At 44.9% G+C, this 11,363-nt stretch overlaps 1 protein-coding gene across 1 annotated transcript in view; it reads left to right on the top strand.

Moving 5' to 3' along the window:
• Window positions 1–11,363, top strand: part of ATP8A2 (ATPase, aminophospholipid transporter, class I, type 8A, member 2) — a gene marked incomplete at its 3' end in the record, with an annotated part of 71,858 nt that overhangs the window by 12,620 nt on the left and 47,875 nt on the right. The window contains exons 10-14 of the mRNA XM_010144085.1: window positions 1,550–1,677; window positions 2,743–2,820; window positions 5,859–5,947; window positions 6,689–6,733; window positions 8,029–8,104. Of these exons, the coding sequence (XP_010142387.1) occupies window positions 1,550–1,677; window positions 2,743–2,820; window positions 5,859–5,947; window positions 6,689–6,733; window positions 8,029–8,104 (416 nt within the window). The remainder of the gene's footprint in view (window positions 1–1,549; window positions 1,678–2,742; window positions 2,821–5,858; window positions 5,948–6,688; window positions 6,734–8,028; window positions 8,105–11,363) is intronic.

The raw sequence follows: 11,363 nt of genomic DNA, 5'->3' as shown, positions 1-11,363 counted from the left end.
AGAGCGTGGCAGAGCCGTACGCTTGACTCTGGTTTCTGGTAGTTGGAGTGTTCCAGTCGCAGTATCAGCAACTCGTACGGTTTCTTCCCTACCATCCCCCTTGGTGCTCAGTGAGGCAGTTTAAATTTATGCCTTTCAGTGATGACAGTGGTATTGGAAGGGGTGACTGGAACAGACTCTTGAGAGCGTGGCAGAGCCGTACGCTTGACTCTGGTTTCTGGTAGTTGGAGTGTTCCAGTCGCAGTATCAGCAACTCGTACGGTTTCTTCCCTACCATCCCCCTTGGTGCTCAGTGAGGCAGTTTAAATTTATGCCTTTCAGTGATGACAGTGGTATTGGAAGGGGTGACTGGAACAGACTCTTGACTCTGTGCTGACATCAGACAGGTGCAACACGTAATAAACTGGGAGGACGTAGTGTCTGTGTAGATGGCTCTTGTGAACCGAATGCACAACTTCTCTTGCTTCTGTAACTGCCGTTGATGGAAAGACTTTTGGAGGCTGGGTTGATAAATGTGAATTTTTTAAATGTCTAGTTTCCATAAGGATTGTGCTAGAATACCCTTTCCAACAGCAGGCGTGCTTCTACTGTTCCTGTATACTGACCAAAGATAAGGAAGCCATGTGTGCTCACGTGGGCCAAGCTTCAGGTCTTTGCTCTGATCTTCATTTGGCTTCAGAAACTTTGTCTGGCTTCTCTCTCCTCTTAGTCTGCTCCCTGCCTTACTACACCTTGTAATGGTGAAACCCCTTAGCTGTGGCTGTGACCCCGTTGTGCTGGGGGCTCTGCATGCTGGTTGAAATGTGTCCCGAGACTTCAAGGACAGTGAAGAATGAATGCAGAGACGTCAGGTGTACAGAGAGGGCGTGGGCAGCACCCTGAACAGGAGCCTTCACCCGGTGTCTGAGCCCTGTCCCTTCTTGCCTGCTGTCAGTAAATGCTTCCCCTTCCCTTTGGGATCAGTTGTGCTGGCAGGTCTATTTGGGCACCTTGCCCGGTGTTGTCATCATTAATAACAGCTCTCTTGCTTAAGCTGGCTGCCTTAGCTCTCGCTTACTCGTTGTCTGTTAAACAGTCACTTGTTCTCTTGGATTTATTTTGTCAGTCAATTGCCAATGCTGGCAGATTCTTGAACCAAATCTAGTCTTTGTTTTTGTTTAACTCCACTGAGACAAGTAGGCACTTTCGGAAAGGCAAAGTTTTGTTACCAGTGGTAGTGGTGGCTCTCCCTGGGGGCAGCTGACACATCAGACAGATCTCTGACATTGGGTTAGTGTGGAATATCATACTTCAGACTGCTCCGAGTCTTCTGTTCTGTAATACGTAGCCTCCCCGCTGTTGCCCTTGTTCACCTGGTACGATATGCTGCGTATCCAGGCACGTGCTCTGTGGGGGTTTTATATACGAACTATTGAAATCAATATTCAAGGCCCATATTCTAGACCTCAATGCACTTGATTATTTTAGCTCCGATTAGGCCAAATGCAGAAAGATGGTTGCCCCTATACTGTACCACTCACACTCCTGCCTTCTGTCTTGTGGTCCTCAGAAATGCTGTCTGTCAACTTTGGATACAACCTGCTGACATTTATCATCCTGTACAACAACCTTATTCCAATCAGTCTTCTGGTGACATTGGAAGTTGTCAAGTTTACTCAGGCTCTTTTTATAAATTGGGTAAGTAACAAGAATAAATGTGTTTAATGTCAGTTTTGGAAAGCGACATTGGAAAAAACGAACCAAAACACCCTGAAGTCTTTACCAGGCTTTCTGATGCAGCTTCTGGGAAAGGCAGGAAGAAGTTCAGAGGGTTGATTTTGTATTAGTTCTGTGTTCCACAGGAAATTTAAAGACTTACTTGTAGGAAGATCCCCTGTGCAAATGATTACTCCTGGACATTTTCAGCTTTCAGGATGAGAAGGAAGGCTCAGCTCTTCTGGTTGAACGAGGTCTTCCAGCTGACTTATGTTCAGGTGACTCTTATGTGCCTTGCAGCTTCCCTCAGCCACAGCAAAGGCAAAGACAGGACTTGTTCAGGTTGAGGGGTTTTCTACTGTGTTTGATTTGTTTTGTGTTTAAGTCCTGAGTTTGGCCTCAAGGTCACCTCTGGTATAAATCATAGCAGTGCTGTGAGGAGATGAGTTGGTGGTGCTTCTTGCAACAGAACAGGGATCCCTCTGTTGGGGAAGCCTTGATTTCAAAGCACACTCTCCTCAGTTGTAGACCAAAAGTACTGTAGTGGTGTTCCTTACGCTGAACAAAACGAAGAGGGAGTACCTTGTCTTAGTATGCAGGTAATGTTTGGACTTTCAGTAAAGTCATAGTGGTTTCTGTAAAATCCAAAATAAACTTAGTGATAGGAGTTGATTTCAGAGTCACTTAAACTGGCTTTTCAACCATGATGTGGCTGGAGTAAGTTGTGGTGTTGGAAATGGAGACCCACGATGAGCTTCGCTAATGCCTGTTAGGCCTTCTTCCTACCGTGCTACATTCTTAAAGCAGAGGTGTGATGGAGAGAGTTAGGATTATGTATAGCTGACGCTGGCTTTTCTCATGTGCGTGTAGTCTGCGCTTTGGAAAGGAGGCACCCACTCAGCCTGCGGTGCTCTTTGTCTCTTAAGCCTTCAGAAGCCCCACCGATGGAGCTAAGTCAATCAAGCCAAGTTGGAGCTGATTGAAAGACGGCTGGAGAATTCAGTGTTAATTGTGCATAGCATAGGTCTAATTTTGCTCTTATTTCAGGACATAGATATGTATTATCCTGAAACAGATACACCTGCAATGGCCAGAACCTCGAACCTTAATGAGGAACTTGGGCAGGTAAGACATTTCAAGTGTCATGCTCGTGAGGGGTTCTGGGAAGACAGAAGGTACGAGAGCATGCTGTACACACCTGCCTTACTCTGTTACGCTGTGGCTCGGGTTAATGGGATGTCTTTACTTTCATTAGGCCAGCTGTCAGAAGTGAAATAGGATTTTACACAGGATTAAATTCAAGGTTGTGAAGGCAGTTTTAATAAACCTGGGAACTGAATCTTTATTTCTTATGTTCACTTGAAAGTGACTCTTTTACTCAAGGATGTTGGAGAGATGCTCTGTGGTCGTGACTGCCTGTACTGGCACAGAATGTACGAGACTAAGTTTGGCTGAAGAGCAGGTCAGCAGCCTCAGCCTGTGTTCTTAGTTTTTCATGTTTCTGACCATCTCACAGGAAATGAAAGTCAAAAAAATGCGGTTCTAGTACTGATTTTGATTGTGTTCCTTCAAGCATTTTGATTTTCCTGTCTGATGAAGATAACTGTATATTAACTCATAGTTGCTGTAAGAGATTTGATACAAGTTCTGCAAACGGAAGGGCTTCCCCAAACAGGTTACTAGAAAACATGACTTTGCCATTGGACTTTTGTAGTACCACTGAACAATCCTAGCTGCCTTTCCCTGACCACCAGAGTCATGGTATGTTCGTGAACCACGTGAACTTCGTAGCTGGTGTGAAATTAGTGTGTGGGACAAAATTTACGTAGGTAAACCACATCATTACACAGCACGGTGGAGGTGCTCTTCCTGCCTAATCGGATTGGCATTTTCCTTAAGATTGTTAACATTTCGTGTTTGTGTAGATTGCTTTGTTGTGAAGTCATCAACCTCCAAATTACGGTTTTGCTGAGGTAAACTGTATTATGTGGCATAATGTGTATTGTTGGCCCGTATGTGTTCAGAAATGGCTCACTAGTGATTCCAGGTAACTAGACCGAGTTTTTGTATTCGTTAATTGAATTACTTGCTCAGAGCTGCGTTGTAAGGTTTTGTTGTAGGATAGATTTATCAGTGAGCTGAAGTTCCTCAGGTGTTTGGGTACCCGCTTTGACTTACAGCTTGCGCAGGCAAGCAGCAGTGTAGTGCACAGCTAAGAGATCACTTAATTAGTAGTGTAGAGACTGTCTTGAACTGAATTGCAAAAATAGGCAAAATATTCTGCTTTTGTTGCCGTTCGAAAGAACCGAAAGGCAGCGAACGCAACAATTTGCTCTCAGGAGGTTTATCTTCTCCAAGAGATGAACAAAAGAAACTGAAGTGTTGGAGCTGGGAATGAATGGAGGCCTTAATGCGCCGCTTACAGCTGCGGGGAGAGCAGCAGCAGCCTTGAGTGGGGGGAACAAAATTTAATTTAATCCAAAACAATGAAAACCACAAATCATCACTTCAGTTAGGGTAGGTCAGGAAGAAAGAAAACAGTGATCTTAAATACATAAATACATGTACCTTCCCTCCACTTGCTCTGGGCCCTCACACACACAGCTGGCACCAGAGGTGGGGGGAGCCCCCAGGCAGGGGAGAGCACAGTCCTTGCAACCTCAGGCTGATGTGTGGGACAAACGGCCTTTGCCTGCGCAATGTCTCTCTCCCCCCACAGGAGATGGCTCAGCACGGCGGTTTTCTGGCCGTGTAGGAGTGGGTGTGCATCCCTCGGCTGGTGGCTCCAGCACTGTGTTCTGCCTGGCTGCAGGACATAGTCCCTGGGATGTTCTGCGTCTCTCTCCTCATTCCAGCGGGGCCTTCATTCTCAGCCCTTTGACCCTTTCTCTCCTCCCTCCCTGGTGGTAGATCTCAGTAAGCGGGGTGGGGGCCCCAGGTTCCCGCATCCTGCTGCTGCTTCTTTCCACCCCCACCAGTAATCACAGCAGTAGAAAGTTGATTTGCCACATGGAAGATCTTTACTGTCCCACTGTAGTGATGAACAGTTCTTGTTGCTGAGGTGACTGCTTCAGGGGTTCTCTCTGTCCTCCTCCTTCTGAACCGAAAATGGCCAAGAGACAAGGTGGTGGGAGCTTTTTATAGCATTAATCAAAGGGGTGTTGACTGACCCAGCTTGGGCTGGGGGCAGGTGTGAAATTGGAATCGAGAGCTTGTTTCATAACACTAGGGTACCCCTTCCTCCACAGCACACCCGAAGGCAGCAAAACCTCCTTCAGTGCCCAAAGAAAGGGGGAACTGCCCCCCTTCGCTGGGGCTGGAATCCCGAACCACAGCAGCTCGTTAAATGGGCTGACTCCTGCGTTAGCACCATCCCTTCCTACCCGGTGCTAGTTTAAAGTCCTACCTGGTGCAGAGGTGTAAGAGTGGAATTCAGCTTGCGATTAACCTTGGTCTGTCTGGCCTGCTGGGGGTGGGGATCTGGAGTCTGCCGATGCTCCAAGCAGTCGTGTTGCTGTGTCTCCAAGTTCTAGCTGAAGGTCGCTGGTTTCCATTAAGGGATTATTGGTCTGTGCTCTGCTGGCTGAGGCTGTGCATCTTGCACTTCAGGACTGGCCGTGCATGGGTACCAGAAAAAGCATCTTCTGTTGGTGTGCAGGATACTGCTTCGACTTACTCTAGGATATTCCTTGCACAGTATGTTTATGAGGAGGGGAAAAAACCCCAACGCGTTCTTGGTCATTTTTGGAACACAGAATTTTTTCAGAATTTTTTCTAACAATTCTTCAACAGTCTTAGAGTCCTTATTTTAATTTCCAGTCCCCCTCTTTGACGTTAGCACAGTTCAAAAGATTTGGTGAATGTTCAACTAGCACAAGCAAACACATCTGTGCTGAACACACTGGGCCTTGACAACTGGTATGTACTGCCTGAGGTCTTCTGCCTTTAGAGAGAAAGAAGCACTAATGCCATTAAATACCTTTCCTAATTTGAGCTTTTCTTGAAGCTTTGCTAAGACAAACCAAGCTGTAATAAGCCTGCACTGGCCGATACTGTGACATTTGAGCCATAGGTCTTCCAGAATTTCCCTGATACCTGATCTATTTTTCACTTCGAGTTTTGTTACTTTGCAAATTGAAAATTAAACTTCTTTTTTCTTTCAGGTAAAATACCTGTTTTCTGATAAAACAGGTACTCTAACATGCAATATCATGAACTTTAAGAAATGCAGTATTGCTGGAGTGACCTATGGGTAGGTATGACTGTTTTAGAAACTCCGAGGCTTAAAATGTGCTTATTAATGACACACACTTGTATAAGAGAACAGGATTAGAACGTTCTGGTTTTCAGTCTGTGTTCTGGTATGTGTTGTGTCTTGCTTTCATTTTCATGTCCTGCACCACAGATCATAAAATGCAAACCTGGGGAGCACATTACACAAAGTGAAGAGAACTCGCTCCCTAGATTATCAGATCATTTAAATTAAACCAGAAGTGCTAAATAAACTCTGGCCTTTCCAGAGGGAAGATGATGTGGCCCAAGGGTAGCAGTTGTCAGTCACATTTCTGTGACTTCGTCAGATGAACCAGGATTTCATTACCACATGTAGCTGTAACTGTAGCTGTAGAGTTAACGCTTCCACAGGAGTGTTTATACTGGAGTACTGCACGGGAGGGGTACCCGCTTGCTTGTTTTTGTCTTTGAGTGATGCCACTATTTCACAGCGCCATTCTGAGTCTTGAATACTCAGTCTTTGTCTTTGGTTGGTTTTAAATGGGTAGTCTTAGGATCTCTGTGGAAGTTAACCTTTGAATTGCATGGTAGCTAAAATACCTCAGTGCAGACAGCTTGGTTCAGGTGTATGAACAGCTGAACTCATTGTTCCAGCATACGCCTGTGCATGCGATGACTCGCTGATCTTCGCCTTCTCGGTATTTTTCTTTGGTTTGCAAAGTGGAATAAATGTTCCTTTTTCCCTTTTTCTACCTCTCAGTCACTTTCCTGAGCTGGAAAGAGAACGTTCATCAGAAGACTTCAGGTAAATGTGTTCTGGGGTGCTTGTGCTCTGTATATCAGAGTTGGGACAATTGATACAAAGACTGCTTTCCAATCAGGACTGGGAGCAATGTGTTTTGAGTAAGATGCTCTTCCAGCAGGAGCCTAATGCAGAGCTGGTGGGTGGTGATGGATCTTATCTTCTGCACAGAGACGGTGGGTGAAGGGAGGTGAGGGATAGACGGTGGCTGGGGTGGCTTGGATGCGTGCTAGTAGATATTCTTATATATAACTGCAGAAGACCAAGCTGCTTATGAAGCTTATAACCAAGCTTATTACAGCAACCCTTGCCTCTAGCTAGAGACTGAAAGTTACTCTTTGCAATCAGTAGTCCAGACCTGATGAGAAGAAATGGAACTTCTTTATTGAAATGCTGTGTTTTAATAATTAAACCTGGAAAGAGCTTGATACAGAGATGTCTCATGTCAAGAGAACCATTCTTCTTTATTCAGGCATTTAGTGAGAAATCTTGATGGGTCTGTCCCACTCTCCAGAAAGAAATGAAAATCTGGAAGTGTTACACAGGTGTCACTGTAGCAGGTTCAGGTTAATAGGAAGTGGGAGAAGGACCAGAAGGAGCTGATGTAGCTTTGGCAAATATGGGTAAGAAGTGAGTTTCCACCCAAGAGACAGGTACACACGGAATGCTGTTAGCTGCTTTCCGATAACGAAGTTAGGCTGCTCCGCTGGTCCATCTCACTTTTATGATCAGCTCTTAGGTTGCTACGTTGGCTGAGATGTGATTTCTGTGGATGCCTCTTTCTTCCAATATGTTGCTGTTTCCCTCATTGCCATCTTTTCTCTCCTTGTGCACTTCTTTCTTAGTTCTGTGGAAGAGTCTCTTCCAGATACTTTTTTTGGGATACTCAAGCTTAAAATACTCCAGGGATCAACTTGCAGTAGAACTCACTCACTGGAGAGGGAGCATAGGGATGTTGATCTTTGACCTATTTTAGAAGCAAGTCACCTTGAAATTAATGTATTTCAAGTACATGTAAAAGCTGCTTCTGCTACATCTGTCCTAGGAAGCGTATCCTAGGATACTGGAATCTTTGCAAATATGTTTTCAAGCATAACCGTTTTGGGTGTCTTGCTGATGCTCTGAAGAAATTATTGCTCATTTTCAGCACTTTGTGCATTACTCATCTGTTCACAATGTTTTCAAGGACAGTGGAATCTTACTTTGTTTTTCCTTTGCTTCTGAACAAAAATAGATGAAGCAGTAAGATAAACTGTTATGTATCTGTTAGGTTTTAACATACTTGTCTTGCTCTGCAGCCAGCTACCTCCTTCCACCAGTGAATCATGTGAATTTGATGACCCAAGACTGCTGCAAAACATTGAAAATGACCACGTAAGTCTACTCCTTGAATATCGTGTCTTTTAAAAGCCTTATTCTAGGCCTTTCTGGAATTGAACAGTAAACAAATCCAATTGTGTGATTAAGTCTGCTCTACAGGTGTCACGCAAACACAGAGTGGGGGGAAAAAGGAAAGAGAAAGCTTCCCCCAACCCCCTTCTGCCCCCTCGTCTTACTGCTGAATTTAAGAAATCGTGACATCAGTATAGGTACCAGCCAGCCCTAAAACTGCGTCGTTTGCTGGTGTGTATGGAAGGTTGTGTCCTGTGGCAAATGGTGGTAGAGATTGTAGTTCTTTAAAGAAAAGTTACTTGGAGTGTTCAAACATCCACACTTAAAGTACCCTTTTTAGCAGTAATCCGGAGCATTGCAGGGTGGTTCTGGTATGAGACTTGCTTTAAATGCTGCGAATGTTGGGAATTCCACTGTGTTAAGGGTGCAAGAGATGGACCTAATAGCAAGCTTAAGCTTAGCCTGAGACTTAGTAATTAGTAATCCTAGCCTATCTGGTTGTGTCCCAATTGGAGCTGGTCCTTAGAGCGTCCGTTCGTTGCTTGTTCAGAAACAGTGTAGCTGTGATTGCCGACAGTCAGACAGCAGCGTCTGGACACCAGACAGTCTAAATCACTTGTGAAAACCCCGACTCTTCTGTCGCACCGTAGGGGATCTGGGTGTTGCAAGCACAAACTCAACGAGCTGATTGCTCTCCTCAGTGTAACTTCTGTGATGGGGCTGGTTAAGCTTGGTATGAGCATTTAAACTGTACTGCAGTTTAACTGCACTGTCTGCGTGCAGCAAAGCTTTGCTTTCTGTTTTGCTTTATAGTTGTCATGGCTTGGCTTTGCGGACGAAGATTTGGGAAGGGCTTTCCCCACGCTTACTGCAGTGCGCTGATGGCTGAAAAGGCCAATGCGGGATAGGCAAGTCCGGTTGCAAACAGCGGAAGGTCTCCTCAGGTGGTACAGTCAAGGCATGGTTCTTTCTGCGCTGTCTTTTCACACCACGTGTGAGTGTCTGCAGAAGGAACAGGAGAGCTGCATGGTTTAGTCCAGTAGCTCTTTGCTAGTGGACTGCATCTGTTAAGGTGTATAAACTGCTTCTGTCTACCTAGACCTCCTAAGTTCAACCTGTGACTTAATTATCACAGTCAGTGGGTAACTGCAAATGTCACTTACGTGTCGCTGCATGTCTGACACTCTCCGCTCGTTTAGTGAACTGAGGTGATAAAACTGAAGTGTTCTAGCATAAGCTGCCTTGCGGGGTCAGGTGGTGCAGTACTCAGCTGGGCGATGAATTCCCTTTAAACACTCGCCTTGTACATCTGAAGCTGTCGGTGTGCGATCTCCCACATGCAGTAAGTGCTTACTGCTCTGGTCTTCAAGATTCCAGTTTTTTCAGTCTCGTCACAAGTGTGAGCTTGGAGATGTCTCAGTGCCAAGTAGCTTTCTTTCCAGGCTGAAAATAAAAGACAATTTACTTGTCCTCATGAGACTGTCTTCCATCTGCTAGGAAGATAATTTAGCATCCTGCATCGCCTCTGCATTTCATAGCTCTCCTGGGCCACTGGTGTGTTCAGACTGACTGATGGCCAAGTTCTCTTGAGTAACAGTCGAAGAATTATGGCCCTGCAGGAAGTGTTCCAAGGAAAAATAACTTGTCTTGAAAACATGTGGAAGTTTCTCTTGGATTCTTTGGGATTTTAATGCGGAAGGAAGTACCCAGGTTTGTCTGCCTCTGCTTTTTCTTTGTAACAGCTGCTGTTGGATGAACTGCAGCAGTGCCTAGAGTATGATGCTGGTGTGTTTCTGTAGTGAAAATGGTGTGAACTCTGTGAGTGAGAAAAGATCGGTTATATCCAGAAACTTGAAGTTTGAATGTGCTAGATGATCTTCGTGCTTGCAAGCTGCACGTGTGCTGTGAATAAACTCATCATGGAGATACAAACCTGTTTGGTGTGGGGTCATTTTTTACCCTGATGATATGAGTGAAAGGAGGTCAAGAAGTGAAAGTACTACGAAACTTGGATCTCATCCTAGGCTTCTCTCTCTGGATTCTCTCTGAACTTCCTCTGCTAATTCCAATCCATCCATAAACTCTCTTCTGTGGCCCCCAAATTACTGCTTGGGTAAGAAGCTGCAAGCACATTGTGTAGCTACAGATGCAGAAATCGATTCGGTGAGTATGTGTAACGAGTAGTTAGGTATCTGGCCAAGCAGAACAGATAACAGTTGTTTTCATGCTGAGCTCTTACCTCCGTGAGCATGTTCATCTACGTCTCCAACATGTTTGCTTGTTTTGATGGAGTGTGTGGAAACCGAGGTTTTATCCCATCAGACTCTTTTGAAAAGACCGCTATGACCAGCTGATTCTTAAACCCTTAGGAAAGCATATGACTACTGGAATGAAAAAGTGGAATTTAAAATATAGTAGGGGAAAAAATACCTCCAGATGGTGAGGACCTCTGGGAGGCTTTAGTTTGGAAAGTAAGTGTTGCCTGCAAACTGTCAAAACAAACCATTTTACAGCAGACAATTAAATTGTTATAGCCTGCTGAAAAATATCTTCTTTTGCCTTTATTGTGCGTGGGACTTCAGTACTTTCCTTTTGCTCAGGTACAAGGCAGCATCTTTAATTACAGGTCATATTTTGGTGGCTTTGGACAAGGTAAACTTGCATTTAACTCTTGCTATTCTGGTGCTAATTTGTTAATTTGTGTTAATTTGCTCTTTGAGTCTTTGCCTGAAATACCCTGCTCCCCTCCAGCCTTTATGCTTCCCTGTTTTAGGGGTGCCCAGCGTGTCTGGATCCTCACACTGTTCTTCAGATCTTTGATGAAATAAACAGTAGGAAGTTCAGATCTTTGTAAGCTGGTGAGTCATAATTCTCCCTGGTAATGAGGTAGATAAGTATTTCACCAGCTGTCCTTGGCAGAATGTGCCACATCTATGCAAAGTAGTAAGCTCAAGTTGTTACTGTGCTGTAATATCTCATTGCCTTCTAAAAACCTGTCAGTCCTGCTGATCTGGAAATACTGTGACGGGAGACGCGGGTTTTGTACTGCTATGAGTGAAAGAAGAGACGAAGAAACACCTCTAAGTTGGCATGCCAACTGCCTACCAGTTTTACCAGGCTGTGGAGAGTTGGCTGGAGTAACGCAGTTTCTGTCCTGAGGATGAGGAGGCCCAGATGTTGCAGATGTGCAGATATGTAGCTCTGCAGAGTGCAGCTCCCCAAAAGACCGAGGTTCGACTCG

This window comes from Buceros rhinoceros, unplaced genomic scaffold (genome assembly GCF_000710305.1).
Source record: "Buceros rhinoceros silvestris isolate BGI_N320 unplaced genomic scaffold, ASM71030v1 scaffold13389, whole genome shotgun sequence".
In the NCBI taxonomy this organism is placed as follows: Eukaryota; Metazoa; Chordata; class Aves; order Bucerotiformes; family Bucerotidae; genus Buceros; species Buceros rhinoceros.
Note: the sequence above shows the minus strand (reverse complement) of the source record. Positions and strands in the feature narration are given on the sequence as shown.